General features: G+C 44.3%; 1 protein-coding gene across 1 annotated transcript in view; it reads right to left on the bottom strand.

The window, feature by feature from the left end:
* lama2 (laminin, alpha 2) overlaps positions 1-25386 on the bottom strand; it is a gene marked incomplete at its 5' end in the record, with an annotated part of 265649 nt that overhangs the window by 63797 nt on the left and 176466 nt on the right. Inside the window, 6 exon segments of the mRNA XM_083643211.1 lie at positions 350-474; positions 11498-11650; positions 16083-16200; positions 16585-16703; positions 17304-17489; positions 18428-18604. Of these exon segments, the coding sequence (XP_083499337.1) occupies positions 350-474; positions 11498-11650; positions 16083-16200; positions 16585-16703; positions 17304-17489; positions 18428-18604 (878 nt within the window).

Raw genomic sequence — 25386 nt, 5'->3', positions numbered from 1 at the left:
GTGAGGGAGAGAGAGAGAGAGAGGTGAGGGAGAGGGGGTGAGGGAAGAGAGGGAGAGAGAGAGGGGGTGAGGGAGAAAGAGAGAGCGAGGGAGGAGAGAGAGGGAGAGAGAGAGGGGGTGAGGGAGAGCGAGGGAGGAGAGAGAGGGAGAGAGAGAGGGGGTGAGGGAGAGAGAGAGCGAGGGAGGAGAGAGAGGGAAAGAGAGAGAGGGGGTGAGGGAGGGGAGAGAGAGAGAGGGGTGAGGGAGAGAGGGGGGGGGGGGGGGAGGGAGAGAGAGAGAGGGGTGAGGGAGAGAGGGGGTGAGGCAGAGAGAGAGGGGGTGAGGGAAAGAGAGAGAGCATTGGACCTACTTGTTCTCAGGGTTGGTGAGGGGGCAGGCGCAGGGTTTACAGTCGTCATGGAGACCGCGGACCACACCGTAGAAACCCGGAGCGCAGCGTTCACACCGGTCACCCTCTGTGTTATCTTGGCAGTTCTGCACCCCCCCACACACACACGCAGACGCACACGCACACACACACACACACACACACACACACACACACACACACACAACATTGAAGAAAATATTATTGTCCGTGCTTTGTAATATTTCTTTCATACAAATGTTTTTTTTGGGGGGGGGAGGCATTTTACACATACACCATTTTAAACTTCAAACTAACTTTACTCTAAAGGCGCTGACAGGGTTCTGCTGCGCAGCCTCGACTTGGAGCATTGCCGCCGCCGAGCGGGGACAGTGAGACTGTGCATACTCGAACGTAACTCATTGGCTGCGGTACACGTCCAAAACACTTGGCTTGTGGTACACTCATGTCCGTTACATATGACGCTACTGTATCGTGTTGTTTACCAAGAACTTGCAATCATGTCAGTGGGGGGACATTTTATTGTCCCTCCATTTCAAAACTCATTCCGGTGAGCATGCAGAAGGCTTTGCTAGATGAAGGACAAGCACTGTTAAATGAGGAAATTGCATTTCCTCATTCCTCACAACAAGTACGTCCAATCACAGCTCTCGCGCTGGTCACGTCACGTCCGCGTTGACGCTGCGGAGTCACATTTTCGAGGAGCTGCACGCCCCCTCCGCCGAGCTGCGCCGAGGGGGTCGCCGCAGCTGGCCGTCCTATCGGCAGTCAGCGCCGGCGATTTCGCATGAGCATAAAACCAGTTTGAGCCTACAATAACTCCCCTACGCATACACCATTTTAAACTTCAAACTAACCTTACTCTAACCAAGTCCAACCTTCCCATGTGTGAGTTTGACATTTTCTATCATCTCCCACCCAGCATGAGTTCTCAGTGGGAGTGGTTGAGTTCTCAGTGGGAGTGGTTGAGTTCTCAGTGGGAGTGGTTGAGTTCTCAGTGGGAGTGGCTGAGTTCTCAGTGGGAGTGGCTGAGTTCTCAGTGGGAGTGGCTGAGTTCTCAGTGGGAGTGGCTGAGTTCTCAGTGGGAGTGGTTGAGTTCTCAGTGGGAGTGGTTGAGTTCTCAGTGGGAGTGGCTGAGTTCTCAGTGGGAGTGGCTGAGTTCTCAGTGGGAGTGGCTGAGTTCTCAGTGGGAGTGGCTGAGTTCTCAGTGGGAGTGGCTGAGTTCTCAGTGGGAGTGGTTGAGTTCTCAGTGGGAGTGGCTGAGTTCTCAGTGGGAGTGGCTGAGTTCTCAGTGGGAGTGGTTGAGTTCTCAGTGGGAGTGGCTGAGTTCTCAGTGGGAGTGGCTGAGTTCTCAGTGGGAGTGGCTGAGTTCTCAGTGGGAGTGGCTGAGTTCTCAGTGGGAGTGGCTGAGTTCTCAGTGGGAGTGGCTGAGTTCTCAGTGGGAGTGGCTGAGTTCTCAGTGGGAGTGGCTGAGTTCTCAGTGGGAGTGGTTGAGTTCTCAGTGGTTGGTTACCGAAAACCGGTACCAATATGGTACCGGTACTTTCACAACCGATACTACCAGTACCAAATTGCAATGCAAACTTTTATATATCCAAAGAAAGACAAAAGCGCAGATATCCTCTTTTTCAGCAACACCCTACAGCAGCACACATCTATCTGCCTGTCATCGGGAGCTGCCTGGTAGTTTAGCATTACTCTGTTTTCTAGCCTTGAACATGTTTGATGAAAAATGCAGTCAGCCACAGAGTAGAAGATCAAATTCAAAACCAATCCCCGTGACGACGTTGGATACCCACAAGAGTCCTCACTAGGATACGAGTACAAGGACACACACGCTCACAGATATATTGATAGACACGCACGCACGCGCACGTGCACACGCACACACACACACACACACTGTCTTGATTCTCTGCCAATATCCTCAGTATAGATGCGAACTATCTTAATACTGGTAGAAACAGCTCTCCATTCAACGGGTCCGAAAGTAACAGCTTGATGTGTATAACTCCATCTAGCTTCTGCACTTTAATTAAGCTGTTATGTGGGAGCAACTCGTCTAGCTCTAACTGCCGGAGTGGTGTTCCAGACTCCTTACCCCTCTACCACTGACTGGCGACCTCGGCTGAATAGCCTGGAGCCGGGTATAACCAGTACAGTCGAGTCTGTTATTATGGCAGCTTGCTCCACTCGAATCTTGCACTTGTTACCGACTAGATAATGTTTAACGACTAGGTAAAGTCGTAGGGGCACTGCTATTTTGTTAGCCAGGATAACCTTTAAGAACCATAGTATGTTGTACGCACCTCTAACCTTATTATTACTATCATGGAAAATACACCATTCAATGTCCACTTCGTTACTTTAAATCCAATTGATTTGTTTTATTATAAAGCTTTTGCAGGGTACAGCATTAGCAATGATTAAACATCTGATTTCATTTGGTAATATAGAAACATGTAATATCACTTCTAATAAACTAACAATTGCTGCTAATGGTGGTATACTCATCAAGTTACTTTGGGGTGTGGAATGAGAATGAGATCAGCTTCCCCGGCTGGGGGCTGGCTCCGTCGAGCAGCGAGAGTCCTTGGGAGAGCTCCTTGCTCAGGATCCGGGAGGCGGCCGCCTCGTTGGATTCCCGACTTCCACGCTGACTCGAGGACGAGCGGGGAGTGACGCACAAAGTTCAATTGTATTCCAAAGTCTCTTTAGGGGAAATGGCCAATCCGCGATTCATGCTTTGTTCTTGTACTCCTCTTTGAAATAGTCCTCTGTGTGTGCTCCGTTGGAAAGTGCTCGTAATCCTTAGTCCATTTGTTAAGTCCAAAGTGAAGTCCCTCGTCTGAGAGAGCTTCGTAGCAGCAGCGAACTGGCCCAGATGAGCCGAAGCCTCTTGGTTATATACTATGCCATGGCCCAGGAAAGGCGACTCATTCGCCCCTATTCGGCCATCCCCTCCTACGCGTTTCCTGTGCGACTCCCATACCTCCTTATGGGGTTTTTCCTTCTTACGTGTTTCCTGTGCGACTCAGCGCCCATACATGGTACTTTCTGCTTTGTTCTGAACCATATCTCCTGCCGGGTTGATTACAGGCAGCCCAGAATGGTCTTCCAGGGAAGCACCACATTCCACTCCATCTCCCAACTCCTCAGGCTGTTTTCTAATTATAGCTTTCATATCAACCCAGGCCAGGAATGGCCCATGCAGTCTGTCCACACATGGAACCCATCACACGGCCTCAATACTTAACTCTGTGCTTTGAGGGTCTACTTTCAGCACAAGTACATTCAGTTATATTTGTTTCAGAATATATTGGTTACATGTGTTAATATCTGTTACATTTCATATTCATTACATGTGTTAATATTCATTACATGTGTTAATACATTTAATGTCCTTTAATCACTCGCTCCCCTTGGCTTCTAACATTAATCATTTCATTTGGTTACTGGCCCGGCCATCTCCTGTGGTATTGTTCATTTCTTTTTACTCCCATGAATGGCCTTAGACGCTCGACCTTTGGAGCTATGTGGCTTGCCAGAGACCCGGTGGTCATTCCCGCGAGCTGATCTCGCAACCTTAGGTCGCTTTCCTTCCATCGGAGGCGACCTTCTGCCAGTGCGCCAGTGCTCCTCGGCCTGCTCCCCCTCGAGCCCCATGTCTCCTGTGACAAAGCCCAGCCAATATCTTTTGGCGTCATCACAGACTCCCATGGCCCCTATCTGCCTCCACTGCAGTCTCACATATTCATCGAGGGCTTCCCCGTTCTCCCTTCTTCTCACCAGGTCTCTGATCATCTTAAAGTCCCGGTGCGCGGCTTCGGAGTACACTACCGGAGCCGTTGCTGCCGGAGTTGTTGTGGGCGGCGGGGCCGGGTCGCGGTTCCGTTGGGTCATGTCCGACCGGGTTCTTAGCGTTCGTCCCCGGTCCGGTTCTGCCTGAGAGATGGGGGCCGGAGAGGCTCTGGGCGGGGGGGGTTCGTCCTCCTCTGTTGACATTCCGTCTTGCATTCGTCTGTCCGCCGCCATCTTTCGGGCTTGTCTGATCGCCGACTTCTTAAGTCTCCTCAACATGACGTCGTGGAGTATTGCCAGATGGGCCACTCGGCATTGAGCGGTGAGCTTTTGGGTCGCAGCCAGAGTTAAGGCGGTGGGCATCATTAAAATATTAGCCCATTCCCTCACCGGGGCGCTGACCTCCAGGGTCAGGATCTCCTCCTTAGCGTCCATCCATTCGGGCGGGATGTCATAGTCTCTCTGGAGGATTTCCGGGGCATAAGTCCTCCGGCCATCTCTTGTTTCCACAAATCCCCAGTTCTCGTCTCTTGCGATGTTACTCATCACCTTTTCTATGTCAGGCAGGGCCACCATTTTCTTATCCCCCCGGCGGGTAGCCGTCCTCAGGGGTCGGGGCTGACCCCCCCACCAGGCTCTCTCTTCAGCCATGGACAATGGCACTGACCCCTGGCTCGCCTGGTCGTCTAGGGCCTGTTCCCCTTGCCCTGCATCCGGGTCTTGTTCATCATCGGTTGTGTGGTTATTTTCCTCAGCCATTTCTATCCGGTTCACTCGTTCGGTCAGGTCTGCCAGTCCGTCCATTACCCACCTTGGTCCCTGTCTCTGGGCGGGAGGGGCCCTTTTTTCCCACTTCGGCTCTCGGGCCTTCCGCCACTCCTGCCCTTGGTAGGCATCTTCTCTGCGGTCCTGCCTTTGGTAGGTTCTGCGGGACGGGGTGCTTGTGCGATGGCTGGGCGCGGCTAGCGCCAGTTTTGCGTAACTCTCCGTCTCCCCCTTTGGCTTGGGGAAGACCTTTTGCTGTGGGATTGTTGGGCTTCCCGACACGGGGGGTCTGGCTCCGGGAACGGCCAGTGGGGGATCCGGTGGTTCCGCTCGGGGGGGGCGGGGGCTCGCCGCAGCTCGGATTGGGGGAACTGCTTTCCCCTCTTTGGCACGTTGTCTGGAGTCATAATCCCCCGTCCGGGGCGCTCTAGCCCGAGCGTCATCCATCTTCTTAGAAAGTTGGAGCACATACTCTGTTATGGATGTTTGCCAGGCGGCCTTTCCTCGCCGGTGTGCGGTTATGGCCAGCCAGACGATTTTCTCCCCCAGGTGCCAACCTCCCGATTGCATTCCTTCCGCCGAGATCATTACCCTTTCAGCCTGTATCTCCTCCGCCTTCTCCAGCCCAGCCTGCACACACTCCTGCATGTAACCCATGTAGGCCTCCTCATACTTCTGGTTTCCGCCATCTTGGTACTCGGGTGCTTTCACATGCACTATCGCCCAATGTTGGGTGTTTCCTCCGCTGACCATCAGCACCCACCCGTGGTTCTCTGTTATTTCATGATCCATTTCTTTCCGGTATTCTAAACCCCCCACTATTCTCAGATGTTTCCCCGCGTCTTTATACAGGAATTTCCCCTTTTCCTTTATGAACGTGATCAGGACATCGGTGTCGAAGTCCGTGGTATCCCCGATGTGTTCGCACAACCGGAGTCCAGGTCCTATCTCCAACGTACGGACGTGTTTCGGGAGGGGTTTAAGTGGGGGGCGAATCTTTTCCACTTCAAGCAGTGATTGGCCTCGGCGGGGGAGTGGGTGCTCCTCGTCCTCTGGCAGGTCATATACATTTTCCTCCACTTTCACAAGGGTCGCTTTGCTACCTGACCCTGGGGATGTCTTAATCTTGTCGAACGATTTTTTCCATTCATAGTCCACGCGTTGGGCCCCAGATGATGGGCCTGGTCTCTCTTCGCTCTGCGTCCTCCTCTCTTCATCTTTGGTCGGAGTTTTTAATAGCAAGGAGTGGCTTTTGGAGCGGCTCTTTCTCGGGACGGGGGTTTCCCCTCCTTCTCCCGTGATAGCCTTCCGCCTGCTTTTTAGTCCACTTGCCAACAGTTCCGAGAGTTCTCGTGCTATCCTTGGGGTATTTACCCGGGTCGGTAGTGTTCTTAGCTCTGGACCTGAAAGATAGGAGCCCGTCAGAGTCGGCCGCTGCTGATCCAATGGGACTCCTTCCAACGCCGCCTGCCCCTCTTGTTCTTCTTGTTCTTCTTGTTCTTCTTGTTCTTCTTGTTCTTCTTGTTCTTCTTGTTCTTCTTCCTCATCCTCGGCTGATGATTCTCCTTCGGTGCCGCTCAGCGCGCCACGTACCTCAGAGGTATGGCTTGCGGCTCGGTCCGTTGGCACAACTAGCCGACGGTGTTCCACTGCGGCCTGGGTCATCGCATCCAGGATTGACGAATGTTTGCTAGTGACGGCGGCCGCCCGGGTGCTCTGCCCGACCAATACGTGCTGTATGCCGGTTCGCACTGCCAACATCTTAATGATCGGGTCATAGCCAACATCTGGGCTGATTAAGGTGTTGATCCTCCCGCCTCTCCACTCGTTCAGGCGCTGGGTCCACCACGACATCCATTCCTGTATATATCCTTTCGTGCCTGTGGTCACGGGGCTGTGTACCACCACCAACTGTTCCACTGGTCCAGTACTCTCCCCGAAGTGCTTGGGTGCGATAAACACTCCATCTTTACGAACTCTCTCGGTGACTTGTTTCTCCCACGAATCTTGCTCAACCCAGGTTTCTGGGGAGGGGAGAAGGGACAGCAGATGTTGCTTGGTGCTTTCGTCCCAATCGCCTACTCGTCTTGTCAGGGGTATGAGGCGTGTCAGCCCACCGCGGCCGAGGGCCAGGTGAGAGTCCATTGGTCCCTCTTCTCCTTGCACTGCTCTGGGGCTAGCCGCCGGGGTTCGCCTCCCCGTCACGGCTAGGTTTGGTGAGGTTTCATCCTCTTCCATACTGTCTTCGTCGTGGCGAGTCGCCTGTCCCTCAGTCCCGCTCATAGCGCTTCTGAATCACGGATGAGTTCTAGGCTAGGTTGGCTATTCAGTGTAGTCCTCGGGGCCCTCCCCGCTGGGGCTCCCCGTAGGCTACTTCTCCTTTTTCCCGCTTACTGCGATGCAAGATGCAGTTTTGCGGAACCGGCCGCTCTGATTCACTCTCAGGGCGCCGGCCGTTGGCACTCGGACAGGTCACTCCCGTTCCGCGCGCCTTTCTGTGGGTTGCTTCCCCGCAGTTCAGCGGCTCCTTTCCGCTGGGATTCTTCTCAGTGTGTGGCTCCGCGTGTCCGCTAGAGCCCCACGTTGGGCGCCATGTCTTGATTCTCTGCCAATATCCTCAGTATAGATGCGAACTATCTTAATACTGGTAGAAACAGCTCTCCATTCAACGGGTCCGAAAGTAACAGCTTGATGTGTATAACTCCATCTAGCTTCTGCACTTTAATTAAGCTGTTATGTGGGAGCAACTCGTCTAGCTCTAACTGCCGGAGTGGTGTTCCAGACTCCTTACCCCTCTACCACTGACTGGCGACCTCGGCTGAATAGCCTGGAGCCGGGTATAACCAGTACAGTCGAGTCTGTTATTATGGCAGCTTGCTCCACTCGAATCTTGCACTTGTTACCGACTAGATAATGTTTAACGACTAGGTAAAGTCGTAGGGGCACTGCTATTTTGTTAGCCAGGATAACCTTTAAGAACCATAGTATGTTGTACGCACCTCTAACCTTATTATTACTATCATGGAAAATACACCATTCAATGTCCACTTCGTTACTTTAAATCCAATTGATTTGTTTTATTATAAAGCTTTTGCAGGGTACAGCATTAGCAATGATTAAACATCTGATTTCATTTGGTAATATAGAAACATGTAATATCACTTCTAATAAACTAACAATTGCTGCTAATGGTGGTATACTCATCAAGTTACTTTGGGGTGTGGAATGAGAATGAGATCAGCTTCCCCGGCTGGGGGCTGGCTCCGTCGAGCAGCGAGAGTCCTTGGGAGAGCTCCTTGCTCAGGATCCGGGAGGCGGCCGCCTCGTTGGATTCCCGACTTCCACGCTGACTCGAGGACGAGCGGGGAGTGACGCACAAAGTTCAATTGTATTCCAAAGTCTCTTTAGGGGAAATGGCCAATCCGCGATTCATGCTTTGTTCTTGTACTCCTCTTTGAAATAGTCCTCTGTGTGTGCTCCGTTGGAAAGTGCTCGTAATCCTTAGTCCATTTGTTAAGTCCAAAGTGAAGTCCCTCGTCTGAGAGAGCTTCGTAGCAGCAGCGAACTGGCCCAGATGAGCCGAAGCCTCTTGGTTATATACTATGCCATGGCCCAGGAAAGGCGACTCATTCGCCCCTATTCGGCCATCCCCTCCTACGCGTTTCCTGTGCGACTCCCATACCTCCTTATGGGGTTTTTCCTTCTTACGTGTTTCCTGTGCGACTCAGCGCCCATACATGGTACTTTCTGCTTTGTTCTGAACCATATCTCCTGCCGGGTTGATTACAGGCAGCCCAGAATGGTCTTCCAGGGAAGCACCACATTCCACTCCATCTCCCAACTCCTCAGGCTGTTTTCTAATTATAGCTTTCATATCAACCCAGGCCAGGAATGGCCCATGCAGTCTGTCCACACATGGAACCCATCACACGGCCTCAATACTTAACTCTGTGCTTTGAGGGTCTACTTTCAGCACAAGTACATTCAGTTATATTTGTTTCAGAATATATTGGTTACATGTGTTAATATCTGTTACATTTCATATTCATTACATGTGTTAATATTCATTACATGTGTTAATACATTTAATGTCCTTTAATCACTCGCTCCCCTTGGCTTCTAACATTAATCATTTCATTTGGTTACTGGCCCGGCCATCTCCTGTGGTATTGTTCATTTCTTTTTACTCCCATGAATGGCCTTAGACGCTCGACCTTTGGAGCTATGTGGCTTGCCAGAGACCCGGTGGTCATTCCCGCGAGCTGATCTCGCAACCTTAGGTCGCTTTCCTTCCATCGGAGGCGACCTTCTTGACAACACACACACACACACACACACACACACACACAGGTTTTGCTTGTCATCCATGTACAGTAGTGAGTACATCTTTGGAGAGCTGCTGTAGCTCAAGGCCAATGCTTCAACTGATTTGATTTTCAACTGTTAGCTGTGAGCTCACTATATAGCCTATGACACACACCACAAACATTTAACACACACACACACACTCAGCACAAACATTTAACACACACACATAATGTACATACATACATACATACATACAAACACACACACACACACACACACACACACACACACACACACACACACACACACACACACACACACACAGCCCTCCCCTCCTCATATCCCCGGGGTCCCGTCTTATGTGTTTGCCTTGTTTGTTGAAACGGGAACTTCAATCAGCGCAACAGGAAGTTGCCTCTTAACGAGGCAAGTCATTTCCATTAACTTCCTGTGTTCCTCGTTACCGCTAATTACCATGGAAACAAACTCGTTTAGCATTTTCAATTTACCCCGCTCGGTTAGAAAATGCTAATGACGCTGTTATGAGGGCAAGATGGAAATGGGCGAGGGAAAAATGGCTGGGAGGCAAAGAGAGAACGAAATCAAACAGAGCAGGAGAGACAGTGCAGCAAGAGAGAGACAGAGAAAGCAAAAGACAGACAAAGCGGCGGAAATGGAGGAATGGAGGAGTGGCGTGAGGCAGAAGAGAGGGATGAGGAAATTCATAATAGAGGGAAAGGAAAAGAGAGACAGAGAGAAAGAATGGTGAGGAGTGGAGAGGAAGGCAAGAGAGTAAGACAGGAAACGGGCCTGGAGGCCTGGGTCGATACCTTTAAGGTCAATCATAATAGAGTACCAAATACCACGTAGTGTCCAAACTTCTCCAATCAAACCAACCTCCATTCCATCCTTTTGGTATACAGATCTAGAAAAAAAACATGCGTATGCTTTTGCTCGCAGCCAATCACCGCATGCATTGGATTTAATGTGAGGTGTGATTGGCCCACTGCTGCAGCAGCTACAACATGCAGTCTGTTGTGGTGAAGTGGAGCGCGGAGTGACGGTGTATGTGACGGAGTTGACATGTATGTATCACTTTAAGGGTACTGGTATGGTCATTTTATAAATGATAAGCAGCCCTACGGACAGCCCTGGACACAGCATCACCTCTTTTAGAGTCTGTTAAACAGTGAAATTCCTTGTGTGTCCTCTCTGTCTGCATTGTACTGCTGTTGTTGGGGCAAGGGAGGCTGATTTTAGGGGCCAATAGGGCGGCGGTGCTGCTTTGGCTAACGCAGCGCCTCTAGCATCTGTTTCCAAAAATGCATAAGAATGTCGGCTCTTTCCTTCCACGCTCTTTGGCTCAGATCAGAGATGGTCAATATCAGAGCGAGACACCCCGACTTCCAGTCACTTCCTGTATCTGTGCCATGCAGGTCTGGCCACCGCCACACCCCCTTAGGAGACTTGCGGCAGGTCCCAAGTCTATTGGAGTCAATGGAAGGAGTGAACGTGATCACAGATTATGCCCCTATAGTCTTCAAAGTAAATATTGGGCCCATTTCCCACAAGCCACATATCTGCTGAACATTCTGACACTAAAATGGCATTTTTCAGACAGACAGGTCAGGAGAAAATTGACTTTGTTCAAGACCTGTCTCTGTCTCAGCAACACAATCGCAAGATTTGGCAACAGAAGCTCATGTTAGCACGGATCGATTAGCTACAGCTACATGTGAAGTTCATTGATGTAGTAGCTAAATCTGTGGTTAGAAAAAAATTAATGGAATATCTTAGTTACAACTAGATTGAGCTAACAATGGGCAGCTTTGTGTTTATATGTGTGTGGTGTGTGTGGAGTTTGGGAACTCACAATCTCTAGTTCAAGTTAGCTTGCTACGTCAGCACTAACCAGACTCTCTCTCCCACAACACTTCAAGTGGAGAGGTGACCACGTGACCATTTAGACCAGCAGAGTATTTTTTTTTAATTATTGGCAGAGCCTGCAGTGGGGTGTCTCTATCTAATATTAAAGGTCGAGAGGAAATTACATCAAATATGAATATGCTTGGGCTCGTTAATTATTGCTAGGGCTAATTATGGTAGCTGACAGCTCTCCCATAACCCCCTCATCTCTCTCACCCTCCCCTCCAGAAACTCCCTGGCATATGGTGCTATAAGGGTCACCAGTAGCAGAATGACCCCCCCCCCCCACACACACACACACACACACACACGGAGTCCACTCTCAGTTACCTGGCATACGGATGTGTCAGGGTCACAGGTGGTGGAGTGCCCGCTGCACTGGCACTGAACACAGCTGCCCATGCCGGGGGGCGTGGGCGCTCTGGAGGGCGGAGCAGGTGCCAACGAGCCGCCACGAAGACGGTAGAAACCTGCAGCACACTCCTGCACAGAGAGAGAGACACACAGGTTAGACACAGAGAGATAGACAGGTTAGACAGAGAGACAGATGGAAGGGGGGAGAGACTGAGAGATACAAGTTAGACAGAGAGAGATAGAGAGATGAAGTTTAGACAGAGAGAGATAGAGAGATAAAGGTTAGACAGAGAGCCAGATAGGTGAGACAGACAGCGTTACAGTACTTATACACACACACACACACACACACACACACACACACACACACACACACACACACACACACACACACCTCTATACAGTATATACTGTATAGACTTGTGTAAGGGAACAACAACACACACACACATAATTATCCTTAATTGTTATTCCTCTAGGCAACTGTTGACCACTCTCTCTCTCTCACACACACACACACGCACACAATTAAGAGTTATTCCCTTCAGTAACTCTTGAACACTCACATACATGGTCACACCCTCACATCCGTGCATTCCCACCCAGGCACGTGCGTACACGCACACACACACACACACACACACACACACACACACACACACACACACACACACACACACACACACACACACACACACACACACACACACACACACACACACACACCCTCTCTCTCTCCTGTTCAGTCATAATTAATGGAGTCCATTTAAAGAGCCATCTGTTCCCGGTGCTAGCGCTAAACGCCCGTTTAAAAATACTTACAACGATAATACAACGACGGCAGCTACAAATAGAATGGCCATCTGTCAGCCAAGCCCTCTGCGACCTGAACATTTAGAGTTTAGCTACCGTTTGCTATTTGGCTTCCATTTGGCATTTTCTCAACATTAGCTCTAGCTTCTAAATTATCTACCCACCTCATTTTCTTAGGCGATATAGACGGGTGCTCCTCTGCACAACAAAGTGAAACAGAGGGTGGAAAATCTAGTTAAAAGTTTTCCTGGCAAACGGCATGATGCTCTGTGAGATTAAATCAATAATAAAATAAGCAATAATACAGATGCGCCTAAAAGCACTCGCCTACCACCGCAGAGGCCCGGGTTCGATTCCCGGCAGCGGTACTTCCAGCTTGGTCAGACGTTCCTACAGACACAATTAGCCATGTCTGCTGGTGGGAAGCCGGTGGGGTTATGAGTTCCCATCGCTGCTCTGGTTGGTCGGGGCGCCTGTTCGAGGGGGAGGGGAACATGGGGCAATAGCGTGATCCTCCCACGCACTACGTCCTGCCGGTGAAACTCCTTGCTGTCAGGTGAAAAGAAGCGGCTGGTGACTGCACAATGTATCGGAGGAAGCATCTGCTATTTTACAACTTCCCAATTGGGGAGAAAATGGAAGAAAAAACAAAAAAGAAACAAATACAGAGGCAACTCTGAGGGTGCTGCCGCCTGGTGGAGTTGTCTGAAACTGTTGTATCATAGGCTCCCTCCACATAATCCTCATTAAACTAAAGTGAGGCTCTGTGAGGCTTAATCTTGCCGAAGCAAAGAGAAGCGTCTGGAAGGCTTCAAACTCTGGACTGAATAGATCTTCTTCTCTCTTTTTATTATATAAAGTGGGTTTGCTTCAATTTCTGTCCCTGTTACGGCCACCTTTGAAAAGGCTCGCTTGGAGACCAATAACATATAAAAGAAGGAGTCAAGAAACAAGTTTGACAAAAAAGTTTTTTTTATTTTTGGACATTGGATGATGTCATCAGCGAGTGACATTACTGATGCTCGAGTGACCACCACTGATGACATCATCGAGTGCTCGAGTGACATCACTGATGATGTCATAGACATTGTGACATCTTCAGTGACATCATTACTGACCAAAATCATCACAAATCCAATGTGGGACCAAAATCGCAGACAGACAGACAGACAGACAGACAGACAGATGCCACTTTGGCAATTTTATGTAATGAATGAACTTTTCTCTCACTAACTACTGATCACTCACTGATGTCATCAGTGATGCGAAGTTCTGCGCTGAGTGATGTCACTTGAGCACTCCATGATGATCAGTGATGGTCACTCGAGCAATTGTGATGTCATCAGTGAGTGATGTCATCATCAGTGATGCGAACTTGCCATGCCAGTAGAGCAGGCGGGCGCAGCGGCCGGGCGCCCGCAGCAAGAGCCTTGCCATTCACATCAGAATCACTGTTTTGTCGACGCCTCGGTCTGTTTTTCCCGCCGCTGCCGGGAAAAACTCACAACTTGCTCACAACTTGAATTGACTTCATGTCTGGCTGCTCGCGTGCAAAATAGACCAGAAGCTGAAACTATCGCTGCAGCATGCATGCAGCGTCGCGTGGCGAGGCAAGGCAAAGCGTTCCTTATTTTACTGTCCAACGTAGTATGTAACACCTCAGTACCTTACTGTCCAATGTACGCAACACCTTACTTTACTGCTTTACTGAAGAGATGGCCATGCCTGGTGTCCACACACCCAGTACCAGTCTGCCAACAGTCTGGTTCCATCACTTTACGCTTCCATTCATTCCTGTCAAACACATAAAGCTGCTCCATTGTTTTGACCGCAGCTTTTAGGTTCTCTAACGCAGCCTGTTTGGGGATTTTAGGCTCGCCTCTCCTTTCGGCTTGCGGCCGGTGTGATCGGTCTCGCCTGTTAACAAGGACACTGAAATGAAACTGCCTCCGCGCTGCGTTGCTTCAGCGTAGGATTAGCATAATATGGTGTGTTCGGCCCCTAAAGCACTGAGATGTGCAGAGATGCCTTGAGAGCAGAGACAGAAAGAGATTCATCAATTCTCATTTATAGAGTAATAGCTCGCTCAAGTAAGTTAATTGTCGAGGTTCGTGAAGTTCTATCCCAAATGTAATCCATTCGATGGCTCTGATTTCCTGTCAGCAAAATGCTGTATCTGTGGTTGTATTCTCAATGTTTTATTCCTATAGGCCTAATTGTTTGACTGCAACACTCTATTTGTTCTATTCTTGTCTAAATCATTGTCCCTGCTGCTGCAGCAATTTCCCCACGAGGATCATTAAAGTTTAATCTAATCTAATCTATGATTAAAGTTGAATCTAATCTAATCTAATCTAATTGCCGACTTCATAGTTGCAAACAATAACATAACCTAATGGCTCACAGACACACAGTGATGTAATCTCATTACTTTCAGTTATTCACTGACTGGCTGTAATGTGAATGATGTTCTCATATCTTCTAAACTCGCAACATCTAATGGCTAGTTCACACTATGCACTCCGAGCCCTTGGCGAGCTGTTTTGGGGGCTCGGCAACAAACCCCCGCCACAGAGCGAGAGAGATAGATGTGTGTGTGTTTAGCTGATTGTGTGTGATGTGTGTCTGTTTTTTAGCTGTGTGGGTGTGTGTGTGTGTGTGTGTGTGTGTGTGTGTAGCTGATGCGTTATTTCAAATCCCACATAGGTTACGCTAAAACCACGCCCTGTGCCCGTCTACGCAGCAGTCAAGCGCCGGGATTGCCCAGGCGCCCACGCTCCGTTCTTTTAATACATCCATGCCATGCTCATGTTGGGCTCCGTTACAGCGACACCATTCCTGTGAGAAGCAACAACACCAACAACTACAGCGATGCTGCAATGAGGATATTGAAAGACAAAATCCTACATCGCACCAAAGCATAAAATGTACCGCAGTTATTTGACTTTCTGACCACCCGCCTCAGTGCTTATGAGGCCAGAATAACAGATGCTGCCCTTGGCCATTGGGAAGGCTAACCCTTTACTTTTGGTTTTATTGATTGTGTATGATTTAACTTTTTATCTATGATTTTATATTATTGCATGTTTTTGTAGATTGTTGGGACTTCACTGGCCTGGAACAAACGGCTGGACTGGGGAGAATGAATAGCTATGCCAAAAAAAGAAGAAGCTAGGCCTATGTGCTGTGTAGCCTATTGTATTTTTAATTTTATATTTTTTATATTTTTCATTTGCAAGTTAAACTGTCAGCTGCGCTCTGTTATTGAAGCTTTGGCTAAAAATCGATTGTGTGTTAAAAGCTTGTGTTACGTTTTCATTAGCATTAATATATTGCAGTAATTTATTTTCAATGTCTGCTATCAAGAGCAATTTGGTTAATAAAATCACTGGGCTGGGCGCATTGTTTGTGGTGTGGGAAATGTGTTAAAAGCTTGTATTGTGTTTTCATTAGTGTTAATACACTAAGGAAGGTATGTGACCATAATTCATTTCAATGTCCGCTCTCAAGAGCAATTCAGTTGGTTCATAAAATCGCTGGGCTGCGTGCCGTGCAGTGTTTGTGGTGTGGGAGATTCGAGCTGTCAAAAGAAGACAAAAGACTGCTGCATAGGCGGGCACACAGGGCGTGGTTTTAGCGTAACCTATGTGGGATTAGAAATAACGCGTAGCTGATGTGTCTGTGATGTGTGTGTCTGTTTAGCTGTGTGTGTGTGTGTGTGTGTGTGTGTGTGTGTGTCTGTTTGTACCTCACAGGAGAGTCCAGAGTATCCACTTGGACACTCACACCTCTCTATCTGATGAGCTCTCTCACTCTCTGTGCTGGCTCTGCCCTCCTCTGCCACCGTCAGACTGATCTCTGAAATACTGGAGGGAATGGGGGGAGGGGGGGAGAGAGAGAGAGAGAGATGTTTCAAAATTAAACATTACAAATACTTTGTCATATCTCCTGCCATTTACTCTGTATATTTTTTTCTACATCTTGCTCTGTCGGAAGGTCGGAAGGGAGGCTGACTTACTGACAACCCTCAAAATGCTTGAGTAACATCACTGATGACATCACTCACTGATGACATCAGTGATGACATCACTCACTGATGACATCACAATTGCTCACATGACATCACTCGGAGGGCTGACTTACTCAGAACCCTGTTTTAAGATGCTGTGCAGTGTGTGTGTGTGTGTGTGTGTGTGTGTGTGTGTGTGTGTGTGTGTGTGTGTGTGTGTGTGTGTGTGTGTGTGTGTTACCGGCTGTGTCTCATCTGGTTGCCATGCGATGCCTTAATTAGGATGTAGTCCACGTAGAACAAAATGTCCATGAAGTCCTCACGAGTCATAGACCGCCCGTCTGCGTGCCTCCACTCATGCTGTGCACGCACACGCACACGCACACACACACACACACACACACACACACACACACACACACACACACACACAGAGTTAGCCAATAAAACAACAATTGATTTAATCTTGATTTGCTAATGCTACAGTTTTACCAATGTTATAGCCCCACTGTCTACCTTGAACTTGGCAGTATAAACAGAATTAATTATTTATTGATTTTATTGTAAATCAATACCAACTTTCCCCACTGGGTTAATTCAAGTTGTATCTGTTCACAGATGACTGACGGTGACATTGGTTGTACTAAACACTGACTTTTCATTAGGAAGCAGAGAGCAGGTACCTTAGTAAAATAAAAAATATATCCACATGCAGCCGGTTACATTTATAGGCAAAACAAAATGAGAAAAGAAAGTATGGCAAATCAAAATTTCAAAATGATATATTCTCTGAAAAAGTTGTTTTCTGTGGCCAAAAACGATGGAATAAAATTAAATAATACTCATTTTAAATATGATTATATTTTGCATTATTTGTGTATTATTATTATTATCATTGTAATTATTATTATTTTATTATTATTAGGCCATAAATATAACCAATATAGCCTCTGCCCTTACCTCTGTCATGTCGATCTCGTGGCGGGTGAGCTGACCAATCTGGAGCCCCGGAATGTGACGTGTCATCACCATGTCCCTGTTGGGCCCGCCCCTAATGATGACTTGAGGCTCATATGAAGAGGGGCCTGTTTCATCTCTGGCCTCATAATACACTGCATACTTCAACTGGCCCCCATAGGCTGTGATCTGACAGAGGGAGAGAGACAGAGAGAGACACAGAGAGAGAGAGAGAGAGAGAGAGAGAGAGAGAGAGAGAGAGAGAGAGAGAGAGAGAGAGAGGAAAAAATAAAAATCAGTGCATCTGCAGGTTTCAGAAAGCAAAAAGACCTGATTAAGGCTATTCTGCAATTAAATTTCACACCAATTTAAAAACCAAAATAAAGAAACAGAGCTGACAAAACCAGCATATTGCCAGCGGAACGTAGCTAATTAAAGTCCTGAAAATAGACAGGGAAAGAACAACAACAGGAAATTAATTGTTACGACACACAAAAAGTAGATACAATGAAACCAAACGAAAGTGAAATGGAAATGTTTTGCATACCACTAACTCTGTTCTGTAATAAGCTGTCATTGCACGGTAAAAATAAAAAATAAATAAAAACACACACACACACAAGTGACAGACACACACACGCGCACACACAAATTACGAGAAACAGTCCTTTTCAAAGTAAATCCATAGCCAGAACTAACGTGGTGGAACTAAAGTTACTTCCACGTTGACTGAGGCGCACGCGCTGTGTGCAGTCATGAGTACTTCGGGGTATATTTACTTAGAAAATGACCGTTTCCCATAACTTTGGATTATTATTTCATCACGTGGTGAGTACACGAGTCATAACATGTACATATGAGTGTTTTGGCGCTGTTGGAATGTGTATTTTTGGTGACTGAAGGGGGTAGGCTGCTGTACCGTTCACTACCATTGTAGTTAGCAGGAGGGGCGCGGGGCTACTTTCTAATGCATGCACAGGGAATGTGGCAAATCTCCCGAAATGTTGGCATGTTCCTTTAAGCTGTTTTCCTTGGAATTACGGACCACCTTGGACATCAAATACACACACACACACACACACACACACACACACACACACACATACACACACACACACACAGAGTACCATAGAGCCAGTGAACTGCTGGGGCAGTCTCCAGTAGTAGGGCTCGCTCAGGGCCGGGCTAACCAGGTCAGCGTGGGCCAGGATCTCCGGGTGCTGGAAGCTCACACCTCGCCTCGTCTCCGCAACGTTGGATTTATCCACCAGGGGGAGCACTGTCTGCTCTGGCCTCAGGGCCAACTACAAACACAACCATAGTAACAATATTCATCAGTTATCAATGCCTTGCTCAAGGACACTACAGCAAGTTGGATGCTGGCATGAAGCATGAAGGGAATTTTCAGTATCTGGATTTGTTTTCACAGTAAGTATTTTTTTTGTTATTGCGGTAAGTATACATACAGCAACAATATTATCAAGTTCACAATACTTAATGTGTATACAACTTGATCACAATTTCACAATCACAAACATGCCAGGGGACTAATTGTTGAATATTGACCAAAATAAAGAAAACAAATAGTTAAATGAACATCTTGTAAAGCTTGAAGTGGTTATATGTTTTAACAGCTGTTTTGCTTGCATTTAGATATTGATTAAATGTATTGTTTGATACTGTCAGATATGCAGTCAGCTCTGGAAAGTTTGGCTTTTTTCTTAAAAATGTGGATCAGTGAATATACAATTTGGTCCAAATAATATGTAAATGAATCATGTAGAACTGCGTGCAGAGATTGCTGTCATATTCGATGTATCCACAGTAAGTCCACTCCTTCTACTGGTGATGGGCGTGTGGTGTGCGTCGTGCGACTGGCCATGTTTGATATCACCTTCTTCCCATGGAAAGGCCCTGACCATGCACTTTATTACAATGTGCTTCTGTGAACAAGATCATCTCCAAGCTGATATTCTCTGTCAATCATCCTGACATTTCAATCAGCTTGTGCTGCTTAACTTCCTTTCGCCAATAATGGCTGAATGGCAATTTTGCTATTCCTTTCCATTAGTTTGAGGATTGCTCTTTGGAGTTTCCAAGGTCATTTAATGTATATACCGGTACTCTGTCTCTCCTGGCCATATTGTGAGGTCAGTTAATGTATATAATCTGTCTCTCCTGTCCTATTGTGAGGTCATAGAAATTGCTCTTTATCGGTCTCTCGCTCTCCATCGGTGTCACATGGTCTATATGACAGCGATGTTGATTATGTGAATAATATCTGCGTTATTGACAGTCTCTCCTTTCTCCCTTTCTCATTTTCTCTGTCTCCCGCTATATGTGTTGATATTTCAATATTGCCTGAATAAAATCAGGGTTTATTACTGACTGTGGATCTGTGGTTGAGTGGACAGATTCAAAAATAGATTGATCTGCTACAGTCTGTCTCTCTCTCTCTCTCTCTCTCTCTCTCTCTCTCTCTCTCTCTCTCTCTCTCTCGTGTCTCTGTATATTCAGTGATGTTGATATGTGAATATTGTGTGAATAATATCAGAGGCTTTATGCAGCAGTGCTCTGTGGTTGAGCGGACAGTCTCTGAAATTCATTTATTTGCTATAGTTTGGGCACAGCGGCTGAGAGAGCCAGTCACACATGAAATACAGAGAGCATCAGTATCTGTCAGTGTTTTCAATCAATGCCAGGTCAAAAGACTGGAGCAGCTCCCAATATTCTATATTCTATATTCTATATTCTATATTATATATCTGTCAATGTTTTCAATCAATGCCAGGTCAAAAGACTGGAGCAGCTCCCAATATTCTATATTCTATATTCTATATTCTATATTATATATCTGTCAATGTTTTCAATCAATGCCAGGTCAAAAGACTGGAGCAGCTCCCAATATTCTATATTCTATATATTCTATATTATATATCTGTCAATGTTTTCAATCAATGCCAGGTCAAAAGACTGGAGCAGCTCCCAATATTCTATATTCTATACATTCTATATTATATATCTGTCAATGTTTTCAATCAATGCCAGGTCAAAAGACTGGAGCAGCTCCCAATATTCTATATTCTATATATTCTATATTATATATCTGTCAATGTTTTCAATCAATGCCAGGTCAAAAGACTGGAGCAGCTCCCAATATTCTATATTCTATATATTCTATATTATATATCTGTCAATGTTTTCAATCAATGCCAGGTCAAAAGACTGGAGCAGCTCCCAATATTCTATATTCTATATATTCTATATTATATATCTGTCAATGTTTTCAATCAATGCCAGGTCAAAAGACTGGAGCAGCTCCCAATATTCTATATTCTATACATTCTATATTATATATCTGTCAATGTTTTCAATCAATGCCAGGTCAAAAGACTGGAGCAGCTCCCAATATTCTATATTCTATATATTCTATATTATATATCTGTCAATGTTTTCAATCAATGCCAGGTCAAAAGACTGGAGCAGCTCCCAATATTCTATATTCTATATATTCTATATTATATATCTGTCAATGTTTTCAATCAATGCCAGGTCAAAAGACTGGAGCAGCTCCCAATATTCTATATTCTATATATTCTATATTATATATCTGTCAATGTTTTCAATCAATGCCAGGTCAAAAGACTGGAGCAGCTCCCAATATTCTATATTCTATACATTCTATATTATATATCTGTCAATGTTTTCAATCAATGCCAGGTCAAAAGACTGGAGCAGCTCCCAATATTCTATATTCTATACATTCTATATTATATATCTGTCAATGTTTTCAATCAATGCCAGGTCAAAAGACTGGAGCAGCTCCCAATATTCTATATTCTATATATTCTATATTATATATCTGTCAATGTTTTCAATCAATGCCAGGTCAAAAGACTGGAGCAGCTCCCAATATTCTATATTCTATATATTCTATATTATATATCTGTCAGTGTTTTCAATCAATGCCAGGTCAAAAGACTGGAGCAGCTCCCAATATTCTATATTCTATATATTCTATATTATATATCTGTCAATGTTTTCAATCAATGCCAGGTCAAAAGACTGGAGCAGCTCCCAATATTCTATATTCTATATATTCTATATTATATATCTGTCAATGTTTTCAATCAATGCCAGGTCAAAAGACTGGAGCAGCTCCCAATATTCTATATTCTATATATTCTATATTATATATCTGTCAATGTTTTCAATCAATGCCAGGTCAAAAGACTGGAGCAGCTCCCAATATTCTATATTCTATATTCTATATTCTATATTATATATCTGTCAGTGTTTTCAATCAATGCCAGGTCAAAAGACTGGAGCAGCTCCCAATATTCTATATTCTATATATTCTATATTATATATCTGTCAATGTTTTCAATCAATGCCAGGTCAAAAGACTGGAGCAGCTCCCAATATTCTATATTCTATATATTCTATATTATATATCTGTCAATGTTTTCAATCAATGCCAGGTCAAAAGACTGGAGCAGCTCCCAATATTCTATATTCTATACATTCTATATTATATATCTGTCAGTGTTTTCAATCAATGCCAGGTCAAAAGACTGGAGCAGCTCCCAATATTCTATATTCTATATATTCTATATTATATATCTGTCAATGTTTTCAATCAATGCCAGGTCAAAAGACTGGAGCAGCTCCCAATATTCTATATTCTATATATTCTATATTATATATCTGTCAATGTTTTCAATCAATGCCAGGTCAAAAGACTGGAGCAGCTCCCAATATTCTATATTCTATATATTCTATATTATATATCTGTCAGTGTTTTCAATCAATGCCAGGTCAAAAGACTGGAGCAGCTCCCAATATTCTATATTCTATATATTCTATATTATATATCTGTCAATGTTTTCAATCAATGCCAGGTCAAAAGACTGGAGCAGCTCCCAATATTCTATATTCTATATATTCTATATTATATATCTGTCAATGTTTTCAATCAATGCCAGGTCAAAAGACTGGAGCAGCTCCCAATATTCTATATTCTATATATTCTATATTATATATCTGTCAATGTTTTCAATCAATGCCAGGTCAAAAGACTGGAGCAGCTCCCAATATTCTATATTCTATATTCTATATTCTATATTATATATCTGTCAGTGTTTTCAATCAATGCCAGGTCAAAAGACTGGAGCAGCTCCCAATATTCTATATTCTATACATTCTATATTATATATCTGTCAGTGTTTTCAATCAATGCCAGGTCAAAAGACTGGAGCAGCTCCCAATATTCTATATTCTATATATTCTATATTATATATCTGTCAATGTTTTCAATCAATGCCAGGTCAAAAGACTGGAGCAGCTCCCAATATTCTATATTCTATATATTCTATATTATATATCTGTCAATGTTTTCAATCAATGCCAGGTCAAAAGACTGGAGCAGCTCCCAATATTCTATATTCTATATATTCTATATTATATATCTGTCAGTGTTTTCAATCAATGCCAGGTCAAAAGACTGGAGCAGCTCCCAATATTCTATATTCTATATATTCTATATTATATATCTGTCAGTGTTTTCAATCAATGCCAGGTCAAAAGACTGGAGCAGCTCCCAATATTCTATATTCTATATATTCTATATTATATATCTGTCAATGTTTTCAATCAATGCCAGGTCAAAAGACTGGAGCAGCTCCCAATATTCTATATTCTATATATTCTATATTATATATCTGTCAATGTTTTCAATCAATGCCAGGTCAAAAGACTGGAGCAGCTCCCAATATTCTATATTCTATATATTCTATATTATATATCTGTCAATGTTTTCAATCAATGCCAGGTCAAAAGACTGGAGCAGCTCCCAATATTCTATATTCTATATATTCTATATTATATATCTGTCAGTGTTTTCAATCAATGCCAGGTCAAAAGACTGGAGCAGCTCCCAATATTCTATATTCTATATTCTATATTCTATATTCTATATTATATATCTGTCAGTGTTTTCAATCAATGCCAGGTCAAAAGACTGGAGCAGCTCCCAATATTCTATATTCTATATTCTATATTATATATCTGTCAGTGTTTTCAATCAATGCCAGGTCAAAAGACTGGAGCAGCTCCCAATATTCTATATTCTATATATTCTATATTCTATATATTCTATATTATATATCTGTCAGTGTTTTCAATCAATGCCAGGTCAAAAGACTGGAGCAGCTCCCAATATTCTATATTCTATACATTCTATATTATATATCTGTCAGTGTTTTCAATCAATGCCAGGTCAAAAGACTGGAGCAGCTCCCAATATTCTATATTCTATATATTCTATATTCTATATATTCTATATTATATATCTGTCAGTGTTTTCAATCAATGCCAGGTCAAAAGACTGGAGCAGCTCCCAATATTCTATATTCTATATATTCTATATTCTATATATTCTATATTATATATCTGTCAGTGTTTTCAATCAATGCCAGGTCAAAAGACTGGAGCAGCTCCCAATATTCTATATTCTATATATTCTATATTATATATCTGTCAGTGTTTTCAATCAAAGCCAGGTCAAAAGACTGGAGCAGCTCCCAATATTCTATATTCTATATATTCTATATTATATATCTGTCAGTGTTTTCAATCAAAGCCAGGTCAAAAGACTGGAGCAGCTCCCAATATTCTATATTCTATATTCTATATTCTATATTATATATCTGTCAGTGTTTTCAATCAATGCCAGGTCAAAAGACTGGAGCAGCTCCCAATATTCTATATTCTATATTCTATATTCTATATTCTATATTATATATCTGTCAGTGTTTTCAATCAATGCCAGGTCAAAAGACTGGAGCAGCTCCCAATATTCTATATTCTATACATTCTATATTATATATCTGTCAGTGTTTTCAATCAAAGCCAGGTCAAAAGACTGGAGCAGCTCCCAATATTCTATATTCTATACATTCTATATTATATATCTGTCAGTGTTTTCAATCAATGCCAGGTCAAAAGACTGGAGCAGCTCCCAATATTCTATATTCTATACATTCTATATTATATATCTGTCAGTGTTTTCAATCAAAGCCAGGTCAAAAGACTGGAGCAGCTCCCAATATTCTATATTCTATATTCTATATTCTATATTATATATCTGTCAGTGTTTTCAATCAATGCCAGGTCAAAAGACTGGAGCAGCTCCCAATATTCTATATTCTATATTCTATATTCTATATTATATATCTGTCAGTGTTTTCAATCAATGCCAGGTCAAAAGACTGGAGCAGCTCCCAATATTCTATATTCTATACATTCTATATTATATATCTGTCAGTGTTTTCAATCAATGCCAGGTCAAAAGACTGGAGCAGCTCCCAATATTCTATATTCTATATTCTATATTCTATATTATATATCTGTCAGTGTTTTCAATCAATGCCAGGTCAAAAGACTGGAGCAGCTCCCAATATTCTATATTCTATATTCTATATTATATATCTGTCAATGTTTTCAATCAATGCCAGGTCAAAAGACTGGAGCAGCTCCCAATATTCTATATTCTATATATTCTATATTATATATCTGTCAATGTTTTCAATCAATGCCAGGTCAAAAGACTGGAGCAGCTCCCAATATTCTATATTCTATACATTCTATATTATATATCTGTCAGTGTTTTCAATCAATGCCAGGTCAAAAGACTGGAGCAGCTCCCAATATTCTATATTCTATACATTCTATATTATATATCTGTCAATGTTTTCAATCAATGCCAGGTCAAAAGACTGGAGCAGCTCCCAATATTCTATATTCTATATTCTATATTATATATCTGTCAATGTTTTCAATCAATGCCAGGTCAAAAGACTGGAGCAGCTCCCAATATTCTATATTCTATATTCTATATTATATATCTGTCAGTGTTTTCAATCAATGCCAGGTCAAAAGACTGGAGCAGCTCCCAATATTCTATATTCTATATTCTATATTATATATCTGTCAGTGTTTTCAATCAATGCCAGGTCAAAAGACTGGAGCAGCTCCCAATATTCTATATTCTATATTCTATATTATATATCTGTCAGTGTTTTCAATC

Source organism: Poromitra crassiceps, assembly GCF_964638095.1.
Source record: "Poromitra crassiceps genome assembly, chromosome: 9".
NCBI lineage: Eukaryota > Metazoa > Chordata > Actinopteri > Beryciformes > Melamphaidae > Poromitra > Poromitra crassiceps.
This window is presented reverse-complemented; position numbering and strand designations above follow the sequence as displayed.